Source organism: Dasypus novemcinctus, chromosome 15 (genome assembly GCF_030445035.2).
Source record: "Dasypus novemcinctus isolate mDasNov1 chromosome 15, mDasNov1.1.hap2, whole genome shotgun sequence".
NCBI lineage: Eukaryota > Metazoa > Chordata > Mammalia > Cingulata > Dasypodidae > Dasypus > Dasypus novemcinctus.
In genome coordinates this window covers 87416582-87442558 of record NC_080687.1, presented here as the reverse complement: position 1 = coordinate 87442558, position 25977 = coordinate 87416582, and the positions used below count along the sequence as shown (strand labels likewise).

Below are 25977 nucleotides of genomic sequence, written 5' to 3'. Positions count from 1 at the left end.
TAGAAACTTGTTCTTTAACACTTAGAAACCATGGGATTCAAAACTGAAATGTCAAATATATGAAATACTTGCTCATCTTCCTTTTCTAATACTGCAATTTTTAAAGAAGTCCTTGTTCCTGAGAGACTTTATATCATTATGAATACATAAGCTACCCCTTCTCGGCATATCTGCCACACAGTGCTGTCAGCCCCATTGCTAGGAGAGTAACTTAGTGGTACTTCTACTCCAGCAGCAGCCTGATTTATACTACAAAGGTAGAAATCATTATGCATCTTCATGCCCAGTGACCACTTATTGAAAACAGATTGAAAGGTGTACAAAGACCAGCTATTCAGAACGTCAATAAAGTCTTCCTCCTCTCTCATAAATCTGGTTTATCTTTGACTAATTTTTCCTCTTTATCCTAATGCTCTTTTCCTGGAGGTGACTTTAATATCACATGCCAGGACATACTACAGATAAGGGAATTGCCCATAAGCGACTACATTGAGACTTAGAATGTTTACTTTCCTCTTTTCCTTTTTGTTAATTTGTGATCTTATTTAGGAACTCTGGGGGCACATTTGCAGGATGGGGAAGGACAATAAGGGTTGAGAACAATTGAAGAATTCCGTCCAAATAACAGAGAACTTAATTAGTGTAGTCAGTAACTTAATTAAAAGGAACTCAAGTGTACAATTGAAATCTTTGACTAATTGTAAATAATTTTTCATGTTTATTTCAAAATGGCTTGGAAAGACTTATGAGCAGGTCTTATTGGCAAAGCAAAGCAAATTTTTAAAAGGAGCAAATAACGAAAGGATTGTTAGGGCATTTTAGACTTAAACTACCTCGTCAGGACATTTGCACACACTGGATAAAGTTCTGTAAAGCAATTGAGAAGTATTCTTTTAAAGGTGTCTAGAAAAATACCATGCAATTTGAGTATAAAGTACTTTGTGGCGCTTCAGCATCAAGGCACCTCATGATTTTCTGGATGACTCTTCAGTAAATTCTTACTTTTCAGCACCTGGTACATGAAGTGATTTCACACCATGCCCATGATGCGGGCCACCCACCAGCTACATGGCATGACGACTCTGCAGGCTGAACGGCAGCCTTGATAATTATAAGGCCATGGATAATAGCCCCCCAGGGGCTCACAGATCCTCTGACAGTGGGTGTAGCTCCGCCTACATTCAATACAGCAGATTCCTTCATGATCCAGCCTTGGGTCGAACGTCATGCCTTCACCTTCCTGCTGCTGTGAAATAAAAGGCAGTTACTTGTGTTTTTTCATAATAAGTTTATAGCACGCACATTAATTTTAAATAAGATCCTGAAATTTTCAGGGCTGCAAGAGATCAGCATACCCTGCTGTGAGGAGTTTTCAACCTTGTAACCTGCCCTCATTCAGAATTCCTTCTGTCTTCAAGGAACTTTCACCTGCCTAATCTTTCAGTGGGCAGAAAGTTGTTTGTTTTTTAATATCCTGCTGCATGCCACGTGCCTTTAATGAGCCATAGTTACTGCTCAGTAGTGACTCAACTTGTTTTAAATAGCAAAATAGAAAGGAAGCATTATGATTGAGAAGTTATTTCTGCCACTGCTAATTTTAAATCAGTGGCTGGTGCCTTCTTGTAGTGATGACTTCTAGAACTTCAGGCAGCACATTTTGAAACTCACTGAACTTTGCTAACATTTCGATTCCAGTTGCACTATCTCTGAGAACACTGTTAGGTCATTTTAATTTCTCCTAACTTCATTTCAACAAAGGGATTTTATTTCCATGGGGTTGTTATCTCTATGGGGACGTAAGGGGTCTGTAACACCCAGAGGAAAAGGTGCCATAAGAGTAAATAAAAAATCCAAGACCTTAAACTTTACCCCTCTAGTTTCTATGTGCCATTATCACAGTTATATAAATAAACACAAAATTACATTAAATACAGTCACCTACAAAAATCTCCATTTTCACAAAGCTGGACTGGACTCAGCCCCTTGCTTAATTTACATATCTGGTTTTCCTTTTCAAGTATTTTCTAGGGGTATGAATTCTGCATCCTCTTTCATTACAGTATTTTATCACCAAGAAATACCTATTTTTAATGTAAACTCTTGCTTTAGTTTAAATATTGTTCCTGTGGAGAGAAGTTTGGGGAAAGATGCCAGCATTGAACAGGTTAGGCCTGAGCAAAGAGACCGAAAGCCACCCTGTCCCCCTTTCTGGTATACAAAACAAGGTCTTTAATTAGTCTTAATTTTTTTGGCTTTTTATTATGAAAATTTTCAAAAAGGTGATGGGAACAGTATACTGAACACTGATACACTTGTCTTCTAAATTTAACAATTGTTAAATTTGCATCTTTTCCCAGTGTATTTTAAAGTAAAATTTGAAGTGAATTTAAAGAGAATTGGATACATTGTGATATTTTAGCTGTAAATATATTAGAACATGCCTCCAAAGTATGAGGATCTCTCCCTAAACAACTACAATGCCATTATTACACTTAACAAAATTAACAATTCCCTGACACCCTTTTTTGCCATAAATACTGCCTTACTCTCTTGAACCATTCTTTTTTTTTTTTAAAGATTTATTTATTTATTTTCTCTCTTCCCCTCCTCCCACCCTGCTGTTTTTGCTGTCTGTGTTGTCTTCTCATTTTCTCTGCTCTAGGATTCATCTGGATTCAATCCTGGGGACCTCTGGTGTGGAGAGAGGTTCCCTGTCAATTGCGCCACCTCAAGTTCCTAGTTTCTGCTGTGCTTCACCTTGACCCTCCCCTTGTCTCTCTCGTTGCATCATCATCTTGCTTCGTCATCACATTGCTGCGTAACTCACTTGCGCGGGCATTGGCCCACCATGCGGCACTCATGTGGGTACTGGCTCACCATGCTGGCGCTTGGCTCACCATGCAAGCACTCACACTCACCATGCTTTCTCTTCTTTTTCACCAGGAGGCCCCAGGGATCGAACCCAGTTTCTCTCATATGGTAGGTGGAAGCTCTATCACTTGAACCACATCTGCTTCCCTCAACCATTCTTTTTTATTCTTCAGACACATATGTCTTTTGAAATAGGCTCATCTGGGCTAGCAAACACATAACCGCCTCATTAATTAACTGTAGCTGACCTTCTCAGGGACAGTGGGAATCAAAAGTTCTGTTGATTGTGGCATTTCCTCATCTGAGTATTTGACAGAGGTTGGTTAGGATTAAACAATTGGGAAGAAATCTCAGGTTGTTGCTCTAAGATATTTCCTCAAAGGCATATGTGGAGGGCTGCAATCACAAGAAGGTGTGCGTAAAGCACAACACATAATAAATGAAAAAAAATTGATAGAACTGGAGCTTTTCAGGAGATAGGTTTCACCCCCATCTGGAACCAGGGTCAGGCACATCCTGCCCTTCTGTAAAGGGCTGATGCCCTCATCTATTGAACCAGATTCAGTCAGACCAGCTACTGAGGGAATAAACTATATTAAATTTTCTGTTTGCCTATTCAGATTTTATTTCCTTTTATTATTCTCTGAGCTTAGAGAATGAAGTACTGTGATGTCCTGAATTTTCTGATAAGCCTTGGGTTATTTAGAGAATTCTTTTTGCTCTAAATCTTTCTAAAATATATTAGTCTAAAATGATAGACTAGAAAATATATTTGTAACACATGGCAAATGGTGTAGGACTGAACAGGCTCCATGGAAAAAATAAAGATAACTTATCAGTATATGAAAAAATGCTCAACATTGCACATAATTAAAGAGAGGCATGATAAAACAGACACAATTTTATACCCAAGAGATTAGCAAAGATTTTAAAAGTTTGATAATAAAAAGAGTCCTTTCATTACCACTTGCAGGTGTATAGCTCGTGTGATTCCTTGGAAGTCAATTTGGTATCCTCCTTTGAACTGTAAAAGTCCCATCTACTTTGACCCAGCAGACCCACGCTTTAGTTTTTATGCTAAAGATATACTCCCACATGTGTACAAGAGGTATAATAGCTGGCACTGAGCAAGTGAGTGCTAAGCTATGTGCCAAGCATTGTGCTGAGAGCTTTGTGTGCATTAACCCCACCAATCTTTCCCATGAGGCATTGAATCCTGACCTTAGGAGGCACATACAAGATAACAGTATTTTTAATAGCATAACTTAAATGCCCATCAAAGGGGAACTAGTTAACTTTCAGTACATCTTATCTATACAACGGAATACCATGTAGCCATTAAAATGAATGTGGTAGATCTGTGGAGAAGATATATAATAATCTCCAAAATACTGTATATAATTGGAAAGAAAACAAGATTCAGAATATATGTACTCATTTGTGTTTTTAAAAATGTGTCTGTGTTTCTGTGCATGTATATATTGTTGCTTGTACAGAAAAACCAGGCAAATGGTTGTCAATAAGTTGCTCTGAGAAGGGTGTATAGGGTGGAAGGGAGGCTTACTTTTCATTATATACCTTTTGGTACTGTTTCAAAAAATATATTTGCAGGTATTTTTCAGTTAAAAACTACTTAGAAATAAATACTAATTCTACTTTCACTCCCTAGGAAGTATAATAATGGAAAATAATATTTTATTGATTTGAGAATGTTTTTAGCACCTTAGTGTCATAAGGCAGACTTGGGTTCTCAATATTTCAGTCTACAGTGTTTTGTCTATGTGTGAGTCTGTCCCCCTGACTGGACTGTAAGCCCCCCGGGCAGAAGTTACAACTGACTCTGTCTGCACAGGACCTGGAAATGGAGCAGGTACTCAACAAACGTTTGTTGAATGGATGAATGAAGTGGATACAAAGTGGGAAAGAGAACACTTTCAGTCTGTGTGTTGACTCCAGGGCCCACTGTGGGAAACCTTTTCAAATAAATTCCTGATAGGAATTTGTTTTCATAGGTATGCCTGTGACTCAAAAGAAGGAGAGCACAGAAAACAACCTGAAAAGGGGCGACAGTGACTCAGGATTTTACAATTTGTATTTTTAAAATGAATAAAAGTATTGAGTACTAAGTGCTCATTTCAAAACCTCGGTAGAGACACAACCATTTCAGTGTTGTGCTTAATGTACCAGTCGCTGAGTGTGTCATGGAAAGAGCAGGACTCACATGGTAAGGGTTGTCTGGATTGAAAGGTTCCGAGTCCTCTTGCACACTGGGCCTGGTTTCATTGCTCAGTCTTCCGGGGCCTGAGTTGCCCTGTGGTCCACTGCTTGGTCTTCTTGTGGTAGTTTGAACAATTTTTCTTATCACTTCTCTTCTTTCTCTCTGGATTTCTGAAAAAGAAATTGCTATTAGTTAATTTCTTTATTTTAAGAATTAAGGAAATTAGAACTGTGCTTATCAGGGAGAAAAAACATAAGAAAAGATCAAAACATAGACATGACTAGAAAATATTTAATTTTGTACTGATGATTTTTGTAGCAATAAAGCATGTTTTAGAGTCTTGAGTTGGTAGTTAAAATTATAGATGTGCAGACATTGGTTGTATAATACTCACTGAGGCAGACATTTGTAAGACGACTGACAAATATCCACTCAAAACCCCCTCTTTTCTATGCCTGCTTCTACACTAATAGAGACTGAGAAAGTAAAACACCACTCATTTTCCCAGCCTCCCTTGCAATTAGAAGTGGCCAGGGGACAAAAGCAGAATATGCTTTGCAGGTTTTGGGAAAGCTTTTGCTTTCTTGGTGAAGAGGACTGGTGTAGTTTCCTCTGTCTTCCTTAGCTGAAAGTAGATGTGGGATCTGGAGCTATGACAGCCATCTCGTGGCCATGAAGTGATAGCACATGGAATATAAGTCAACACGCTGCAGGCAGCCAAGTGGCAAGCTAGAAAGACTCGGTATCGCTGAGAAGTCGATCATGCCAAAAACTCCCTAGACTTATGGTTATATGGGGAAAAGAAAAAGAAATCCCTATCTGTTTAAATCACTCTTGATAGGAATTTTGTTAAGTGCTGCAGTCCTTTACATTCCTAATGTGTTGACTATATGTGTATAAATCTTCTCAGTTTTCATGGGATATATTATCATGGTTGGTTCTCTCAAAAAATCCTATGGGATAGAGAAAGCAGATGTTTTTATACTTCAGAGCATCCGGCTCAGAAAGACCAGGTAACTGGCCAAGATCACAGCAGGGCAGGGGCAGAATGCATTTCTCCGGCATCCAGCCCAGCACTGTCCTTCTCGGCACTGCCCCCCTAACCGTGCAGCATGACCTGTGGTAGCCGAGGTTGAAAGTACCACACAGCACGGGTCTAGCGTTTCTCCAAGCCTCAGTTCCCATTGTCTATAAAATGGGGATAAAGACAGTTTCTCGTTGCTGGGGTTGTGACAGGGTTCATGAGATCTGTGTCTAAAGGTTTTAGCACAGTGTTTGGCATGTGGGAAGCACTCAAATGCCAGGTGAGGATGCTTATGTCATGCTTTGTTATTTATGAGAACCTAGATGTGCTTCAAAGCCTTAGGTAGCTTCCACAGACAGCTTCTTGGTATCTGAGGCACAGAAAGGGAGGCCTCAGGGAGACCTGGGTACAATGCACAGCTCCACTTCTTTTAACTAGCTGTATGACTCAGGCCAATTACCTAATCTCTTGACAGTTGTTGGTAAAGATTAAATGAGGACAAAATATAATAGTGCCTAGGTACTGTCTGGGCTCCAAAGACCTTCCCTTCTGACCTGTGTCTCTGACAAATGCAGCCATGTGACTTCGATGACCTGGCAGGACCTGATAGTGGGGGAGCTTTTTTAGAATGAGGTGGTAAGGAGCCAGGCATCCACGGGGTTGGTATTTTCTTCATTTTCCTGTAAAATATAACTGCATTTATGAGACTAGGGAAACTCCCCTCATTTTTAATGCCTATGTTATCATATCCTATGGTTATACCAACATTTATTTAATCATTTTCTATTCAGGGACATAGAGGTACTTTCTGTTTTTCTCATATTATACAGCGTATGTGTCATTCTTGTGTGGAAGTGGTGATGACTGAACACCTAGATGTGTTCATGCCGCTGGGCTCTGAAGAACCAATATGGATGTAGAGAACAAGTTATTTCACAAAGCGTGAAGCCACTCATTGTGTCAGTCCTTCTAGCACTGCCTATAGCACTGTCTTCCCACTCTACTCCTAGACTCCCTTGCCCTGTTCTGTTTTTTCCCCATAGCACCTCATATCATACTATAGTTTTCTTTTTTAATATGCTTCGTGTTTATCAACTGCCTTCCCCTCCTATAGTATAAACTCCTTGAAGGCATGATTTCTTGTTTATTCTGCCAAGTTCATCCTGAGTGCCTAGAACAAGTGAATGGCATCTTACAGGCCTTCAATAAATGTTTGTTGAATAAGTGAATGTACTCTGTAGGGTAAGAGGCTTGGGGAACAGGAGTAGCTCAGTGGTTAAGCACCTGCTTCCTATGTACGAGGTCCTGGGTTCAATCTCTGGTACCTTCTCAAAAATAAGAAAAAGAGGTGTATCCTCACAAAGTGACTAGGGAGCATTCTCCATGGTAGCCAAGTTGGAGTCTCTTGTCTTTGGCTGGAAAGGGTGACAAGGTATTGAAGAGGTGGTTCCTAGGTGGTGGAAAGCAAGGCAGCCCATTCCATGGGGATGCTAATAGGGAATGGAACTTGGCAAGTGGCTAAAGAATTGTGAATGACAGCCACTCAGGCAGAGAGAAGAGATGGCAAAAGAACTGCCCATGTGGCAGTCCCCTCTTCAACCTCCTAAAATTGGGATGACACTGCTTACCTACCATTGTATTCTTTCTTATTGAGCTTGCATATGCCTCAGAATCCTTCTCAACCTACTCACTGCTCCAGGCAGCCACTGCCAGTAGCTTATAAACTGAATCCTGTTTGCCTTACCTGGGCTGGAGGAAAACCACCTTATCCCGGCTTTGGAACAGAATAGGCCTCATGAGCCGTAGGGATAAGTTAGCCATGGCAGAATCAGAAGCCTGATGGTTTTAATGCCTGTATTTTCTTTATTCCCATGCTGCTGTCTCCTGGTGTTCAAAAAAGTTTTCACAGAAAACATAGCCTATATCAGCTGTGCTAGGAGAAACACCCCCGCCCCCACCACCACTTGAGCCAAGGCTGCAAAGCAAGCCTCTGGGGAGCCAATGTGGTGACTGCAGTGACAATCAAGAGTGAGAGAACCCTGGGGACAGGAGAAACTCAGAGGAATGAGTGAGATCCACTGGTTTATCTGCCCTTCCCCTCATAGAAAGAGTTCAAAGTTATGCTCCAACCTTGCTCTGAACCCAAGGGACCCTTTACTTTCACTCAGCCTTGGCAGCTGATGCTCAAGCCTTGAACTTGAGGAATCTCAGCCCATACCCTCAGCAGCTTTTGGCTGTCCCATAATTCTAGGTTGGAACATAATAAAGATTTGCAGTATGACAGCTTCTTAGTCCCTTGATTCTCTGCCTTAGGACTAAAAAAATAAAATAAAATTGGAAGGTGCAAACAACTGAGATTAAGGGGCAGAGCAGAAGCAGAAAGACATGGGAAGGTCATAAATAAAAAACACAGGTAAAGCCATGGTGCTCTGTCTCCTGGCCTGCCTCCTGCTAGCCCTGCTGTTCATTCCCTCCCATATAACATCCAAACGCTGTCATTTCCCTTCTCTTTTATTTCTCATGCGAATTCCTGAGACACCGCAACGTGCTCCTCCTGCTATATCGTACTTGTCATGTGCTCAGGCTGGTAACTGATGGGTGGAGGGAGGGGCTCCTAAGAACCTCACACAAACAGGGCGAATTCCAGGTGGTGCGAAGATGATTTAACACGTTACCTTTTGGATGTGTTGGTTTAAGCCAGAAAATAGGAAGGGTGCCACAGAGTTCTAAGACTTTAGAACTCAAGAAGCTGTTGTCCTTTACAGGTTGGTCTACAGCCACCCAGATAAGTGAGTTTTCTTCATATTTAACTGGCATGATCTTGCCTTCCTGGAAATGAGTAAAAAGGAAATGCATTGAGCAAAGAGGACAGTGGAGCACACTGCATATTAAGAGTCATGCGTTGCTAAAAGATAGTTTTGCCTTATCAAAACTTAATGAGAGGGAAACGGACTTGGCCCAGTGGTTAGGGCGTCCGTCTACCACATGGGAGGTCCGCGGTTCAAACCCCGGGGCCTCCTTGACCCTTGTGGAGCTGGCCCATGCGCAGTGCCGATGAGCACAAGGAGTGCCGTGCCACGCAGCGGTGTCCCCGCATAGGGGAGCCCCACCTTGCACCCGTAAGGAGAGCCGCCCAGCGCGCGAAAGAAAGAGCAGCCTGCCCAGGAACGGCACCGCCCACACTTCCCGTGCCGCTGATGACAACAGAAGCGGACAAAGAAACAAGACAACAAGACGCAGCAAAATAGACACAGAGAAAACTTAATGAGAAATCTGTGTGTGTGTATGTGTGTGCTCTCGTCTTTGTAGCTATCTTTACACTATCTGATACCTCCTCATGTTGCCCTGCCTTTAGATAGCTGTAGTTTGTGTATATGAATGTCCTGAGTCAAAGTGGAAATTACTTGACCAACTTTGAGATTTAGGTTAATCTGAAATTTCTGATCAAAGATGTTTTTGAGAAAAAGCAATAGAAGGCCCAGAATCTTACAAAGGGTAAAGGAACCCTTCATTTGAAGTGAAAATCCTTTGGGGTTTTGTTCTGTAACTTCCAAGCAACAATAGAAAGCAAGTGATTGGTTCTTTAATGTCTTTAGTTCAAAGTATTATTTAACATCAACCATTTCTTCATTTCCCAGCTATAACAAAACATATTTCAGATGTTATTTCAAAGCTAAACCCTGGATTTTCTTCTACAGCAAGATGCTGAGAATGGTTTGATAACTCAGGAGACAAATTTATTTTGCCAGGTTGTTCCTTTCATGTATTTATTAGTTTGCAATAGGTTGAAGAAATTAAAATGTTTTCTCCTTATTTTTAGCTAAAAGCAGCACTTCATTTTTGCTTTTTCCCTCAGGCTTATGGCTGCATTAAAACAACTTAAAGTTATTGGAGAGAGCTAACACTCAGGTAATCGAGTTATTCACCTTAAATTAAATGGCTCCATCCAGAAAATGAATGCTCTTTGGGTATAGTAGCTTTTTAAAGTTAGACAAAACTGATGAAAATTTTATGAGAGCAAGTGGTACATAAATCTACCCCATCATAATCTAAAGTGTATGGGGAAGAGCAGGGCTATTGGGATAATGCGTATATATGCAGCCTACAAGCTAGGAATGTAAAATAAATCTTGTGGTACATACTTTTCATCTCCCCCTTTTTCCCTTCCTTGCAAACACAATCCTGATTTTGTCTGAGGCAGCCAAGTGCCCAGCTTTCTCAGACTCTCCAGATATTAGGAGTGCCCGCACAATCAGCTCTAGCCAATGGGATCCAGGCCAAAGTTTGTTGAGGGGCTGGGAAATATCTGCTTTTTCTGATTAAAGGAGAAATCATGGTTGGCACTGCTCAACCTCTTGCTGACTTCTGACTTCCTTACTTGAATACATAGTTTATGTTTGGAGCTGGAATGGGAAAGCCAAAAAAAAAAAAAAAAAAAATCAGAAAGATGCTGCCACTGAGCCAAAGCTGTGTACCTCCATGCTTCTCACTATGAGTTGAAGTGAAAACAAGAAAGCAAATCTTATCTGTTGGAAGTCACTCTACATCTAGTTTTCTGCTACTCACAGCCAAACTCATGCCACATTCCTAATTTGCAAAAACATACTGTCCAGATTTGTTTTTGTCCACCAGAGAATCCACTTGCATAAAACAGACATCTAAAACACAAGAAAAATAATCTATATCTATGGCCTAAGACTCAGATGCAGACAAAGATTTAAATGCAAAATATTCACCACAATATTATTTGAAATAGTGAAATATCTGAAATGTTCAAGAATAAAAAACTTAAAACTATGGTACAACCATAGATAACATAATATATCCATTATAATAAACATTTTAGAAGAACTAAGGTTACATGAAAACAATAAGAATGTACAACATATAATTTCAATTACAAAAAGAATATTGTTCATATACCATCTTGAAGAAAATTCACCAAAGCATTAACATTAGTTATCTGTGGATGATGCAATTCTAAGTGACTCTCTTCCCTATACTTTTGCTTCCAAAAATTTCTACAATGACAGTGTATTATTTTTTAAAAGCTGAAAAAAAAATTTTTTTAAAGGCAGAAGATGTGCTGCAAAACCTATAAGGTCTTGGTCAGCAAGGGGTGGGGAATAGATACTTCTGGAAAGAGGAGGGAAAACATCAAGAATTATGGTTCACTAAGGGCTTCCTAACAGGAACTGAGTATATGACTGTAAAAAATATGGTAATGCAGTAAGAGAAGCTCAAGGGTCATAATAAGGAGGCCCTAACTCTCTTTTTCTACTCCGTTATTAGTAAATTCCCACTGAAGGTCTGGTATTCAGTTCTGAATGGTATAGCTCATGAGGAACAGTAACAAACTAGAACACGATCAGAGGAGAATGCCTGGAACAATGAAGGTCGGGAAAACATCTCAGAGGATAAGTGGTTGGGGAAACAGAGTAGAAAGAGGAAAGCAGAGAACGTGAGATCCGGTTGAAAAACTCACAGGTTTGTTTTCAGCTTTTGTTTTGAGATACCTCTTGCTGCTGCCCCTGTGGGAGCAAACAACTGGGCAGTTTCCAGGCATTTTTGCTTACCCATATTTTTCCCTTCTGGCCTTGAGGGAGCTGACACTTGCAGGACCTCCCTCTCAGGGATACTGGAAGGATCAGCGGTGGTCATCATACAAGCAACAGTAATCACAGAAGCAGCCATTTACCAGGTGAACATCCTAGGACCACGTGACAACACACACACCCCAGAGTGCTGATGGCACGACTGAGGCTCAAAGAGCTGAAGCCACATCCATGGCAAGCGCCAGAGCTGGTATTTGAACCCATGTTTTCCTGACTCACAAATCCATTTTCCTCTCACCACACCCTGCCACAACTCAAGACAGTAAAAGTGACCACTTTGTAAACCCTACGGTAGCATACAAATGTAAGGTGTTATTTAAATGTGTGTGCAATTCTTAAAGTAAATTTTAAAAAATCAAGTTCAAAGGCAAATTATTAATAGTAAATGGAAGGATTTTACAGGCTTTACAATGAAAAAGGAATTAGCTATATGTCATGTAGCTTCATTGGGCTGCAATTGAATTAACAGGAAGAAATTGTATGAGAAGCCACCTTGGCTCCATTAGAGCTACCTATAATTAGAACACAGGGAGTGAGTGCCTGGCAGTGTTCCAGCAGAGGGTGGGTGATCTGCTGTCAGGGGTTTTGCTGTTGGAAGCCCCACACTGAGTGGGACTCGGCCTAGAAGTCTTCTGAGGCCCTTTTAATGAAGATGTTGCCATATGGAGTCCTTCATGTTCTGATCGTGATCAGACTGCTCCCTAATACCAGGCAAATAAGGACCACGTGAGCACCAAACCCCTTTATGTACTTTAAATTACAGTGTTAGGGGTTCAGTTGTTCCTCCAGAAAGATGTGTGGGAGCCCTAACCTCTGGTACCTATGAGTGTGACTCTATTTGGAAGTAGGGCCTTTGTGGATATAACCAAGTTAAGACAAGGTCATTCTGAAGGAAGATGGCCCTAATCCAATATGGCAGGTGTCCTTCTAAGAAGAGAACAGACAGACACAGAGACAGACAGGGACAGCTCCATGTGATGAAGAGGCAGACTGGAGTGGTTCTGCCACAAGGGCTGTCAAAAACTGGAAGAGGCAAGGAAGGACCATTCCCTAGAGGCTCTGGAAGGAGCATAACCCTGCCAGGACATTGGTTTTGGGGTCCTAGTCCACAGACCTGAGAGAATCCATGTCTGCTGTTTTCAACTGCCCAGCTTGTGGTAATTTGTTATGGCAGTCCCAGGAAACTAACACAGATGGATTCCCAAACATTACCAAAAACTTGGAACAAAAAATGTTAAGAACCCCTGTTTTGGATAATCATTATATAAATGTGAAATTGCACTGTAGGTTCTCTATCCTTTCCTGTACGTAATTTAGAAGTTTTTAATATCTCACTTAATTCAAGGGCTAATTGCATTCATTCATACTGCACAGTATAATGCAAATAAAAGATGATAGACTTTTTAAAAAATTACCAAAAAAAAGAAAAAGAAAAATCACACAGTACACCATGTAAGAATAATCTTTTCAAAATGGAGTTTTGGAACCATCAGTACAAAAACCAGTTTAATTTCCTTTGGCAGAGAGGAAATAGCAGTTTCGTCATGGTCACAAGCCTATCTAGGACCTAGAGAACGAAGCAACTGTGCCTTTAAACACTGTTTGCCACGTCCTCGGGCTGTGCCTGGCACATTGGTACCCACCAGTTCAGAGGAGATGCTCTGCTTGGTCGCGGTGTCCACCTCCGGAATGCGCGCCTTCACCTGAGCTTTGATGTAGCACTTCTCTCCTCCAGCAAAACGGATGCCCGTGATCCCCTACAAAACACAAGTCTATCCAGCCACCTGCCCATCCATTCACTTATTTGAGTGATTGAGCACTGACTGTGACCCAGGCACCGTTTCAGTGCTAGGTTTAGGGATGAAAAAAGTGGATGAAATCTCAGCCTCCTGGAGCTTCCATTTTAGCATGATTATCAATATTATTTTATTGATAATTACCAATAACATAGCCATTTTTTTAGTAATACTGAGATGATTGTTACCAATAATAAAATAAAGTCAGGAAATGCCATGTGCTCTGAAGACAAAGCCAAGTACGAGGATAGGAATGACAGGGGATGGTGCTTTAGATGGTGGGGTCAGGAAAGGCCTCCATAAGGTGACGTCGGAACTGAGACCTACTTTGTTCCTTACTCCATCTGTTCCTGCATGGCCAGTGAGCTGCCACCCATCCTCTGCAGCCCACTCTGGCCACCGCAGCCTAAACAGACTCTCGGTGCTGACACTGGTCAGCCTCTGGTCTGTACTACTCCTTTGGCCTTTAGCCTATGTGCACTTGCTTGTGTCTTCTCCCTCCCAGAGGATAAGCTTCTTGGGATTGGCATCTGAACCTTTGCTTTCTGTCTCATTTTGTTTTTTGTGGCCCTACAAATGTTCTCAAGACATGATGGTCCAATTAATTAGCTCCACGAATTCAGAATTTTCTTACGTTACTGAGGCTAGAGGAAACAGTAAAGTTTTCTAGAGCACGGGGAGCTTGGCTTGGCTCTTAGACCTTACTCAAAGGTTTGGCTGTTGTTTTTGTCCCCTGTGAGATATAAACTCCTCGTCTGCCTCGGGACCAACCTCAAGGGAAACATCAGCCACAAAGCTCCAGTCCAGGCTGACAGCTTGGCCTTGGTTTTAACCACAGAGAGGACATGATGGGTAACAGGACATTCCAAGAGTGTTTTACGTCCCCCTGCTGGTTAGCCTCATGGCTAGCGAGTGGCTGAAAATAAACTTCAGATCTGAAAATTCTGTGCAACCTCATGTGGACACCAACACGGTTCTGAACCTTGTCTGTCTTCTGTTGGATGGAGACATGCCAGGAAGATACAGAACTTGTTCCAGCATGGGTGCTAAGGAATGGGGGCAAGAAACCACTTAGGAATCTAGGGGTCGCAGCTCAGGATTCAGTCTGAATAAATCTAAGTCCACTTGAGGATCTTCATGACAAGTTACCCCACATATTGTCTCAGAGCCAGGAGACCTACTGCAGTTCAGCGGGTAACAGGCTGACCAGAGATGGGAAGGCTCGTGGTTTCCCAGGCTCCTTAGTACTTGACCTGAGCCCTGATGGGCCGTGTACACGTATGTGACTCATTTCACTTATGCCGACCTCACTGAGAGGTAGAGGCAGTATCCCCACTTTACCCCAACGTTTACTGCAGAGATTCTCAACTTTCGTTGTGCATCAGAATCACCTGGCGAAATTTAGAAACAAACAAACAAACAAAAAACCCACCGAGGCCTTGGCCCCTCCCCAGAGATTCCCATTTAATTGGCCTGGGGTGAGCCCAGGTATTGAGAGCCGTAACAGCTCCTCAGGTGTTTAAGATGTACAGCCAGGGTAGAGAACCACCAGTTTAGGGAGAAAAGGAACTTGTTCAGGGTGACAAACCTTTTCAAAGGTGAAAAGAGCTTTGGGATCCAAGTTTAATTTTAGGCACATGGCTCCGTTTTTCTATACCAGTGGTTCACGAACTTTCCCTTGCATCAGAATCACCTGGGGAGCTTGCTAAATGAAAATCAGAGTGTTGGACCCCACTCCTAAAATAGCTGATTCGGTAGGTCTGGAGTGGGACCCAGAGGGTGCACAGCAAGTTCCCCGGTGCTGCTGCTGGCGGCCTGAGGATCACACTTCGAGAACCACTGCTCTACACTGTAGCCTGATGGTCTGCTGCTCTTGTGCTGCATGTAAATCTAGGACTCATAGCTTGAAAAACAGCAAGCAGGGGAGGGAGAGTACTGCCTGCCTGTGTGCTACGCTCTCTTCATTTCAAACCCTCGCAGCCTCTGAATGGGAGGTGCCAGGGAGAAAGCCCCATGTAATGAGGGCCACTTCCCCAGAGGAGAGAGTCGGTTCGCTGAAGGTTTCACAGCCCCAGATGTGAACTGAGCTAGTTCTGATGATCTTCAAGCTGCAGAGAAGAACTGAAACCCCGCGGGCTGGGCCCTGTGGGAATGAAATCGCGTCTATTAACCACCATGTCCAGCTACAAGTTTACATCAAGCAGCAGATATATGAAGAGATTAAAAAGAGGAAATTAAAAGAAGCACAAGAAAGCCAAGCAAACCCCCCGCCCGTTTTTGTCATCAAACAGGGCCTTTGAAGCTGGCGATAATGAAATAATTTGCTAACAAAGGCAATGAGTGAAGATTCCAATCTAATATTCTTTCATCAAAAGTGTCACATAGTCTCTCATCTTAGATGCACACTTTTCCTTTCTAGGTGGTCTCATCTATTCCTGTGCCTTAAACCAGAGGTTCCCAAGGAGACACTTTAGAAATCTTTAGGGAATTTTTTGTTGTGACCAAGATTGGGGGCACTACCAGCCTTTTAATTGGCAGGCCCTGGGATGCCAGGTCCATGCAGAACCCTTGTCCCACATGAAAAACCTGTTTATAATTATCTAGCCTAGAACCTAATGCCATTTTACATATAAACATAGTGACTTTGGGTATTGTTTTGATGTATAGTGAATTTCCTACAAAGGCAATTACTGTGAAAATTGAGAGAAAATGGTACTTTGTTTTGTTCACCATTTGAAAAAATTACATGGTATTTAACTTGCCAAAACACTCTTGTGACAGTCTGCATTTGAGACGGTGGCATTGGCAGTGATTTGATTTCCGGTGGACTTGTATGACTTTATTATGTCTTCTAGTGCATCACGCTGAGCATTTACGTATTGCAGGGTGTATTTTGGTATCCATTATTTTAATTCTGTTTTTCTTTGATCTTATAGTTGGGGAGTACATTGATTTTTGAAATCAATATCCTACCTATCTACTCGGTAGCTATGCTATCCTTTTATTCTCCAGCTTTTTAAAAGTACGATTTTCAAGCATTCCTAAGTTAAAAGAGTTGTATAGGTAATATCCAAATAGCCACCAATTTATTCTATCTCTTCATTTCAAATCAGGATTTTTTGGTATATAAAAGGTGCATTAGCTCTGAGGGGGTTGGCTCAAACCAACAGCCCTGATCTTGCGAGGGTCTGGCCCTCTTGAATGCAGGTCAGGTAAGAACCATCCTGGTTTTCTGATTTGTCAGAGCACGGGGCCTGAAGTGCTGGTCCCTTCCAGAGGTTCCTTTTCCACTGGGCTTTCCTATAATTCATAGGGTCTTGGGATAAGCAAGGGAGACTGTCCATCTGCAATACAGAGTTTATCAGGGTCCGGGCCCACTTTTGTATTCCCCCTTCTTCCTGGCCCTGCCCCTACTTCTCTGCCAGCTGAAGTCCTTCAGGCGCTGACTCAATTGTCACCATCTCTGTAAAACCTGCTGCAGCAACCCCATCTGCAGCGGTTGCATCCTCCCTGTGCTTTCCAGCACTGGGGTACATTTCCTGGCTGACCTGAAACCCTTCCTGGGTGCACAGCTGTGAGGTGCAGGGCAGGGAACAAGCCATCTGTCATCTTTGCACCCCCTCCCATGCTTAGCATTGTCCTTCCTTCATACACAGTAGGCCTTGATACAAATACAAATTCAATACTTCTTGAAATTGATCAATGGTTTAAAATACAGGAGAACGTAATAGCACAAGTACCACAGTGGCAGATTTATGTGTTTTCAAAGTCCCGGGCTTGTTTCAACCCATAACAGGTTCTATCCATCAAAAAAAATGTTCTCCTCACCAGATCTGACTTAGAGAAATGTGGGAGCTATCAAAGAGAATTGATCAGTGTATAAAATATTTGTGGTCCCACTGGCCTAGGAGGACAAAATGCAATCAATACCATTATTAGAAAGAACCAAAGGATTATAAAACAGAAATATAGGTTTGGGATTTAAATATTTTAAAATACATGATACATATTCCTGATACATGAACACCACGAGAGAGACAGATCTTTTCTTATTAATCTTTGAAGCTCCCTTTGCATATCTTGAAGAATTCGATTTTGTTCTGGATGGAATTAGGTGTATTGTGGAGTCACCTTTCATAAGTTTCTACTGAACAGTAGAGAGAAAGAAAAAATGAGTTTGCTCTGTCCTGGGTCTTGCAGTAAAAGCTTTTAAAAGGCCTAGAGAAATTATACTTGTGCACTGACCAGAAACATTTGCAAAGCTATGACTGAAGTAAGTGCAGCTGGGAACACAGAGAAGCAGAGAGTCTGTCCCCAGGCAGAGAGCACTCAGCGCATAGCCTAGCTTTGCCTGTCAGCAACTAATGTCTCACATCAGCAAGGCACCCTGTGCTCGATACTCAAAAGGACTTGTGAAATGTGTTTTGGTCCTACAAAGGGGGAGTTCTTTCATTCAAATAAAAAGCATCTCTAGTTTTACCCATTAATCTTAAGAAGGACGGATCAATAAGATATTTGTAGGCCAATAAGCCATCAGAAGAGACATTATTTTCAGGAGCCTTTTTTCCATACGAAGTCTCACCTACTCCATCTATAGATTTCACAGGAGAACACAAATAGTGATGCCTTTTCCTCACCTCAGAACATAAAAGAGAGTAAAATACTTATGTTGGCCAACAGTAAATTAGGTCTGCAGTGACAGTTTGGTTTGCAGATGTGCACTGAAGCATGGATACATAGCTTAATGTCTCAAATTGCCTGTAAATTGAATTTGTGTAAAAAAAAAATATTTGCCCTTTTCAAAGGAGACTCGAATGTTTTATCTGTAATAATAGGCCATGGTCAGAAAACATGATATAATAGGGGAATTTCTCCCTGCTAAATATCTGGATTAATTGGGAAATCAGAAGAATTGAGAGAAGTACTTAAATAGATCCCATCTGTTGTTGATGAAATTATTGGGTTATTAAGATTTCTCTCCTCTCTAGAAATTCAATTTTCAGAACTTGCAACATGCTAGGATAGTGTGAATAAAATTTCACAGCATTATAGGAAACAGCTTTGAAGTCTTTTGCCAAGACTTTATATAATTCCAAGAAGAACCTGCTCTTTTTGGTGCCAAGGTCTTGTGGGTTTTTTTCTCCTTTTGAAAACATAAAGGAGAAAGCATATTCTTTTCTCTGGGAGAAGATGCAACCTGATGTATGTGGAGTAGTGGCCCAATGATGCTATAAAGAGCATTTACCATTTGGGTATGTGTGAGAGATGCTGCTTCTCCCTAAGTTAGAAAAGTCCCCCAGGCTTGCCTGGCTAACCTCTCTAAATGCATGAAATATACTTACATTCTGGAAATCATTAACTTCAATTGCTTCTTCTGCTCCACTTCCCATTTTAAAGGTCTCCAAGTTGTTCCCAGGATCTATTTCCATTGACCCATCTTGTAATTTCCCGTTAATACTCATGGTATAGTGGACATTGTAAATCTGGAAGTGAATGTAAGAGTTAGATATGCTTTATTTCTAGGGCTTATCTTTAGACCTGCACTATATGAGGTGGCTTTCATATTTTTCCAAGATACACTGAATCATCCTGAGGGGCAATACATTTTATACTAGGACTTCATCCATACACTAATCAGTTACTACAATTATTTTTAAAATATACCTTGAAAGTAAAACCTTTGATAGTCTCTGAAACTTACCCAAGTAGTTCAGTGGTTTGCAATCCTGGTTGCACACAAGAAGCATCTGGGGAGACTCTTCAACAACCATGCTTGGGCTTCACCTCGAGTCAATCAGATCAGAACCTCTGGGAATGGGGCTTTGGCAGAGGAATTTCTTTTCCTGAACTGCAATTCTACAATGCAGCCAGAGTGTAGAGCTATTGGTGGATAAATGGAAAATGGGAAGGTGCCAGGGCTAACTGGGCTCTTAACAGAATTAGACTGCAGTGGCACCTTTTTCATCTGAAAAGTTCTTTTTAAGCCTTTGGTCAAGATTAGGCAAGGAGTGTGCAGACAAACCTGGGATATACCTGGCATAGAACAGCATTTAAAGAGAGCAAGGTCAACTTGCACATCTGTTTCAGCTCAAAATGAGGGGCTGCTCATATAAATGAATATTTAGGCAATATTAAATGAATAATAGGCATATTTTGTCGTAGGGCATTTTGTTAAAATGAGACGTGCCGGGTGTGTGGAAAGAAGGAAGGGGGAGTTAGCGCCGTGGAAAGAGCACTGACCCAGGAATCAGTAAAATGCCTGGCGGCCTGGGTCTTGGGAGTTGCCTCGAGTGTAAAGTGAAGAAGTGAGACCTCACAGGCATTTTAAAAATCTATGTCCTTTGAGTCCTGCGGTTTCACAGAGGTGGCCCAGAGGTGAGGGTGATAGAGAAGGTGGGACTCGAAGCTCCTTTCTCCCCTGTCCACCCGACTTAACCGGAGAGATTCTGCCTTTTTAAAAAAAATCTTTTATGTGTTAGGTTTCCGAGTAAGACTGTGTTAGAAAAAAGGACTCTACCATGTTTTAATCTTTTCACTTCGCCACAAAATCAGTGACCCAAAGGGTCTCTCCTGGCTTTGGCATCTTGTTGGTACGCTGATTTAAACAATAATTCACATGCGGCTCCTGCAGACTGCAAAAGGCAAAAGGTGTTCAGCTAGATCTCTGTGTGGGTTGTGGGGGTACTAGGTGCCTTTCTTTTCTTTACTTCTCTATCTTTTTCTTCCGGTTTAGAAGCATATGGATCTTTAAAGTGGAAGGGATGAGAACTGGTGAAAGACAGTTGCTCCTTAGTGTCAGATCAGGGGATCAGAGCTCCAAACAGCTCAGATTCAATTCAAGCCTGATTTTTCTCCCTCATTAGGAAGAATGACTGCTACGTGGACAGACACTGGAAAAGCGATCTGTTAATACTGGATCATTACTTGTTAAAAAAAACATTTTTATGAGACTCACAGAGCCCTATTTTATCAGAAGAGAAATGCTGATAAATGCACGTAGAAATGGCTTTTGTTATCCAGTACCCTCTAAGGCAACAGCATTCATTCAGCAGAATAGAAAATATCAGCACGCTCTTTCAGCTCAAACACCTCTCCCTGTCCTCCCCCTTCTGATGAACTTGGACTCCTGCAGAGTGCTCTCTCACAAGCCTGCCGGATCATCAAGGACTGCTTCTAGGGTTTCTGATGCAGTAGAGCTGGAGCTTTGTACCTCGGTTGGTCCTTAGGATCAGACAAGTGTGGGAAACCTGTTTTCTTTGGCTCAGGTAAGGCTTAGAGAGTCGGCCAGGTTCTGGGCCAGTGCTCTCTAAGCACAGGGGCTGATCAGGACTGTCAAATGGAGCATGGTCAACAGCACTGTGAGTTCCTGCTGAGCCTCCTTCCCTCAAGGGACAAGAGGCTCTTCTTTATAAAGCACTGTCCATAAGCATTAACGAGTAAAGCAGGACAAAAATCTAATTACTGACTAAATGTCCTGAGGTCTTAAGGAGTCAAGATTGTAATTCTAGAAGAGCAGCCTCTGGTCCTAATTACACTTTCCTCTCCCACCAATCTGGCCACCATCTCCCCAGCAAAGTCTCCCTAACTAGGTGTTCATCCTTCCTCAGGTAGCTTCAGTCCATCCCTTCTAGCTGTGCCCTGGCTTCACAGGCAGCAATGAGAGCCCTGTACCAATATTAAGTGGCAGGTGACTGGTCGGCAGCCATTTCTAAAGTCCTGGGCTTGCAGCTTGGGTGGAGAATGGGCTGCTGAAGTCACAATCACATTATCTGCTCTAGGTCAATGGAACTGTCGGCATCTAAGGCTAATTTCATCCAAGTACAATGAAGTTTAAGATTTGTCAAAATTCTGCTCGATATGGTGCCTTTTACAGCCAAGGATATCTGCTAATGAGTTTTTAATAAAGCCTGGGTTCTATAAGACTAATTGCATAGTGTTTGGAAAAATGTCTAGAAAAATCAATGTGGGAAGAAAAGCCTCAAGCAAGGATCTCATCCCTCATCCCACAGGGTAGGGTTGACAGTTATCTCATTTTGGTAGGAATTTCCCATATTTCAATGCCTTTTTCCATTTGCAAATAATATGGATGAAAAATGGCCTCAATATTTGAACCCCATCACTTGTCCCCTGATTATTAGTACTCTGATGCTTCAGAATCCTCCAACCACAATCAAGTAAACCTGTCCTATGGGGATTTATGTGTATGAAGAGGAGAAGAGGTGAATTACAGCCAGTTCTCCTCCATAAACTAATATACAGGAGCAGAGGCTCAGATAATCCTCAAAGAGTAGATAATCCATTTGGTATAGAGATGTCTTTCTGTTTGACGGAGACTTACCTTTTCTGATTATGTTTTGTTTGGGCTATTTAGATTTGTATTCAGGAAAACCAGTTCTATGCATGTTCTATGCACAGATGGTGCCAAATTTATTCTCTTTGGTATTTTGTGATATGTTTTTTCAGACTTAAGTTATATGGAGCAGCATCAAACATTTTTTAGGGGGGAAAAAACTATCGTGATTTTCTTCATTCTTCTGCCTGTATAGGAAACAGCAATAACTTTGAATGTCGGCAATAAAATGTGATTCACTATTCCTCCATATTCTTAGAATTTAAGACTGCTCTCATGAACATAAGAATCAACCATCTTGCAGTAAAGTAAAATATTTGAAAAAAGATATTTTCGCTTATTGTATATTATCATCCAGTCTCTCCTTTTAAAAGTTTGTCAGTTAGCCATGTTTGCCTTGAATAATTAAGTGCCAAATGGTATTCGTTTTAATATATATCATGACCAAAATTTTTATCAAAACAAACACACAAAACATCAAAGCTACCTGTATCCTCAATTGACCTTTACCATCGGGGCTTTGTCATCTAAAAGACAGCATATACATTCAAATTCCATAAAATTTCCCAAAGGGAAGATAAGCTAAACCCTACTATTTATGGAAATGTAGATATTGAAATTGATTCTCATGTTCAGATTTGCTGCTTTCATGTATGAGCATCTGTCCCAGCTTCTATATTTAAAATACAAACACATTAAGGCATTTTTCATATATACACAATATACTGTGCATTTCTGATCTTACAAATTGAGGTTAGAAATTTGATAAAGTCTCCAAAACAGACTCAGTGCTAAATGGCATGCTTATCTACATTAGGCATTTGAGTTAAAAATACAAATTATGCAGTGACTGCAGAAGATGTGATGTGTAAAATGGCTGAATTGCTTTCAGCACCATTTTCTCTAAGTACTGGAATTTGTTCATGCTTTGAATTTCATGGTGGGAGAAAGGGGGAAAAGCAGCAGCCACAGATCCTCTGAGGATAGTGATTAAGAAACAGCCTTTTGTGTGCACCCTGGAGGTGGAATTCTTTTCCATTAGTAGTAATAAGCTTATACCAGACCTGGCATACGGTCACCGGGATAAAATGCCCCCTTTTACATAGGTGAACAACATTCAGAGTGCTGGGAGAACATGCTGGAATTCTGCCCAGTAAAGTTAGAAGCAGTTTTTATACTCCTTGAGAGCCCATGGAGCTTTAAAATAAATAGTTACATACAAAGAAAGTAGGACAGCAGTTAGCAAAAGTTTTCCCATTAAATCACAAGTGACTAGGTCAGAATTGATTTTAAACGCGATTTACCACCATTAAGGAAGGTAAAACTTTATGTTAAAGAGCAAGCGGGAAGGGAGCGCTGATTGGGAAGTCTCTCTGTCTCTGTCTCTGTCTCTGTCTCTCTCTCACACACACACAGAGCCTCCTGAAAAGGTCAAATTCATCCTGAATTACTGGGTTTTCGAATTCACAGCTTTCCTCAGCTGAGAGAAGCCTTAGAGACCATTTAGCTCCTTCTTCCTTTGAAGAAGAGTAAGCTGAGGCCAGCGAGGGGCCGAGCCTTCTCCACGGTGCACTCTGCTTGGTGGATGCGCCGGCCCTGATCACCGAGAAGAGCTTTCCCCAAACAGTCCCCTGAACGTCCCAATACTCCCTGTGTCAGCATTCTCTCTCAAAGCCCTGACTGGCTTTTCTGCAAAGCTGCCTTTGGCGCAGTTGGATGGAAGAAGAGGCGCCGGGAGGGGAGCGAGGAGGCACTCCTAAGCTGGGGCCCCAGGGCAGCGCCCGCTGGGACCGTCGGGGGCGCGCGGCCTCCTGCCCCCAGCACTCTGGCGCCACCTAGGGACGCACGCGGGGTCACAGGGAGGACCCGGCCACCCTGTGCCGGGCCCCGCGAACCCTTAGGACTTACGTGATTGTCGCTCCCCTTCCAGAAGTAGAAGGCTCCGATGGCCCCGAAGAGCAGCAGCAGCGCCCCCGAAATGAGCACCACAGCTCCGACCTTGAGCAGCCGCGCGGGGCTGGAGGGCTTCACGGTCACGGTGGCGTAGGCCTGCGGGCCGGGGCCGGGAGAGGGTGGGTCACGCCTAGCAGCCCACCCCGGGCCCGCGTCGTGCCCCCAGGGGCTCCGAGGAGGGTGGGAAACAGCTCGCCCTGAGCGCCCGAGGGCGTCCCATTACCTGCGCTCCCTCCCGAGCAGCTCCTCGCGCTGCGGCGTGGACGCGCTGAGCTCGGGCCCTCGCCTCCGCAGGTCTGCACACTGGGCAGGACGTCCCCGGCTGCTGCGCCACGCTCCCCTCCACCCCTGCGCCCCTGCACACTCACACGCGACACGCCCGACCCCAGACGGTGGATCCGGGTCCCCGCGCGCATCCCTGGCCCCGCGTGTGAACTAGCCCGGCAGGGGGACTGGAGATCCCCGGGGCCGTACTCACCGGGGGACTGCAAAACTCCACGTCGTCAGGCCCCACCAGCGCGATGGGAACTTTGTCGGAGTTCTCTACCATGGCTGCGGCGGGAGCAGCCAGGCCCTTGGAGACCCTGCGCGCGCCCTGCGCTCGGTCCTGCTGCCCCGACGTGCCGGGCATTTCAGCGTGGCGCACACGCGCGCGTGCACACTGGGCGCCGTCCCGCCCGGGCCAGCCCCGCGGTCCCCACCCCCGCCAGCCTCGCCTCTCCCCACCCTTCTCCTTCCCGCCCCGGAGCCAGCAGCCGTGTTAGCCAGTCCTGCCTTCCCGGACGCCGCCCCCTCCCTCTCTCCGGTTTGCCAGGCAGACCTGAGTGTGGGGTGGGAGTGGAGGTGCTGGCTGTCTTGGGGAGGAACAGGAATGCTGAGTCCTGGGGCCCCAAGAAACGTTAACTCCCCAGGATTCTTCCCACCATTCAGGGATCTCTTAGACTTTCAGAGGGCTTCTGCTTTGAGGCCCGGTTGGAGGTAATTGCGGGCAGGGTCCTTGTACGTGTGTAGACAGGATTCTGGCTGAGGTTTGACAGTGTTAGGCAGCCTTGAAACTGGCCTGGCACTGCGGGAGGGAGCCTGGGACTGGAGCCAGGAGCGGGATTCTGCCCCCTGGGCCTGGTTTCTCTAGGAGGAGGAGGGTATGAGCGGCAGCAAAAGCCAAGCAGAAGAGGTGGGAGGGAAGGAGTTGGGGAGATTGGAATATGGGTGCACAAGTAAACCACTGACGCACATACCCCTGAAACAAAGATAAAATAAAGCAAAACACTGATATGTCCAAAGGGACAGCTAAAGCCTATATTTAAAAATAAAAGGGAAGCAGACTTGGCCCAGTGGTTAGGGCTTCTGCCTGCCACACGGGAGGTCTGTGGTTCAAACCCCGGGCCTCCTTGACCAGTGTGGAGCTGGCCCATGCGCAGTGCTGATGTGCACAAGGAGTGCCCTGCCACGCAGGGGTGTGTCCTTCCCCCGCCCCCCCCAAGGAGTGCACCCCATAAGGAGAGCCGCTCAGCGCGAAAGAAAAGTGCAGCCTGCCCAGGAATGGTGCGGACAGGGAGAGCTGACACAGCAAGATGACACAACAAAAAGAGACACAGATTCCCGTACCCCTGACAGCAACAGAAGTGGACAAAGAAGAACACGGGCAGCAAATAGACAGAGAACAGGCAACTGGGGTGGGGGGTGGGGAAGGGGAGAGCAATAAATAAAATAAATCTTTAAAAAAAAAGGAAAATCAACAAAGTTTTGAAATATTAAAATAAATAAATAAAAGCCGCAAAGGGAACGTTTTTGTTTTCATTTTTGGAAATGCCTTTGGATCCGGGTTGAATTCTGAGTGGGCTCTAGGTGTGCGCAGAGTCCTCCCCTGAGGAGGAAAAGGGTGGTTTTCCCAGAGGGACTGTTGCTTCCTAGCGGAGGGAGATTAAAGGGGCAGGACTTCAGCAGGAGGAGGGGGCAGATTCATCCCAGAGAAGGTTGTAAGTGGGGTGCTGACAAGTGTGATGGCAGGACGCTCGAAAGGACGGGGGGAATGGAAGAGACATCCACGGAAGACTCTGGAGGACTTGGCAGCAGCGTGGGCCAGGGAGGCTGAGGCTGGGAGTCTAGGAAAACTGTGAGAATGGTCAGAGCCCAGTGGAGATGAGAAA

General features: G+C 43.4%; 1 protein-coding gene across 2 annotated transcripts; it reads right to left on the bottom strand.

The window, feature by feature from the left end:
• Positions 1-687: 687 nt before the first annotated feature.
• CNMD (chondromodulin) lies at positions 688-24499 on the bottom strand. 2 transcript variants are annotated; one of them, XM_004462796.3, is made up of 7 exons: positions 24306-24499; positions 23783-23923; positions 18867-19007; positions 13372-13485; positions 8789-8942; positions 5093-5259; positions 688-1246 (listed from the first exon to the last, which is right to left on the bottom strand). In XM_004462796.3, exons 1-7 carry the CDS (start codon positions 24456-24458, stop codon positions 1031-1033), a joined length of 1086 nt encoding a protein of 361 aa, XP_004462853.1. In that variant the 5' UTR covers positions 24459-24499; the 3' UTR covers positions 688-1030. The 2 variants fall into 2 exon arrangements, with proteins under 2 accessions (XP_004462853.1, XP_004462854.1); XM_004462797.3 differs by having other exon boundaries at positions 688-1243.
• Between the last annotated feature and the right edge of the window lie 1478 nt (positions 24500-25977).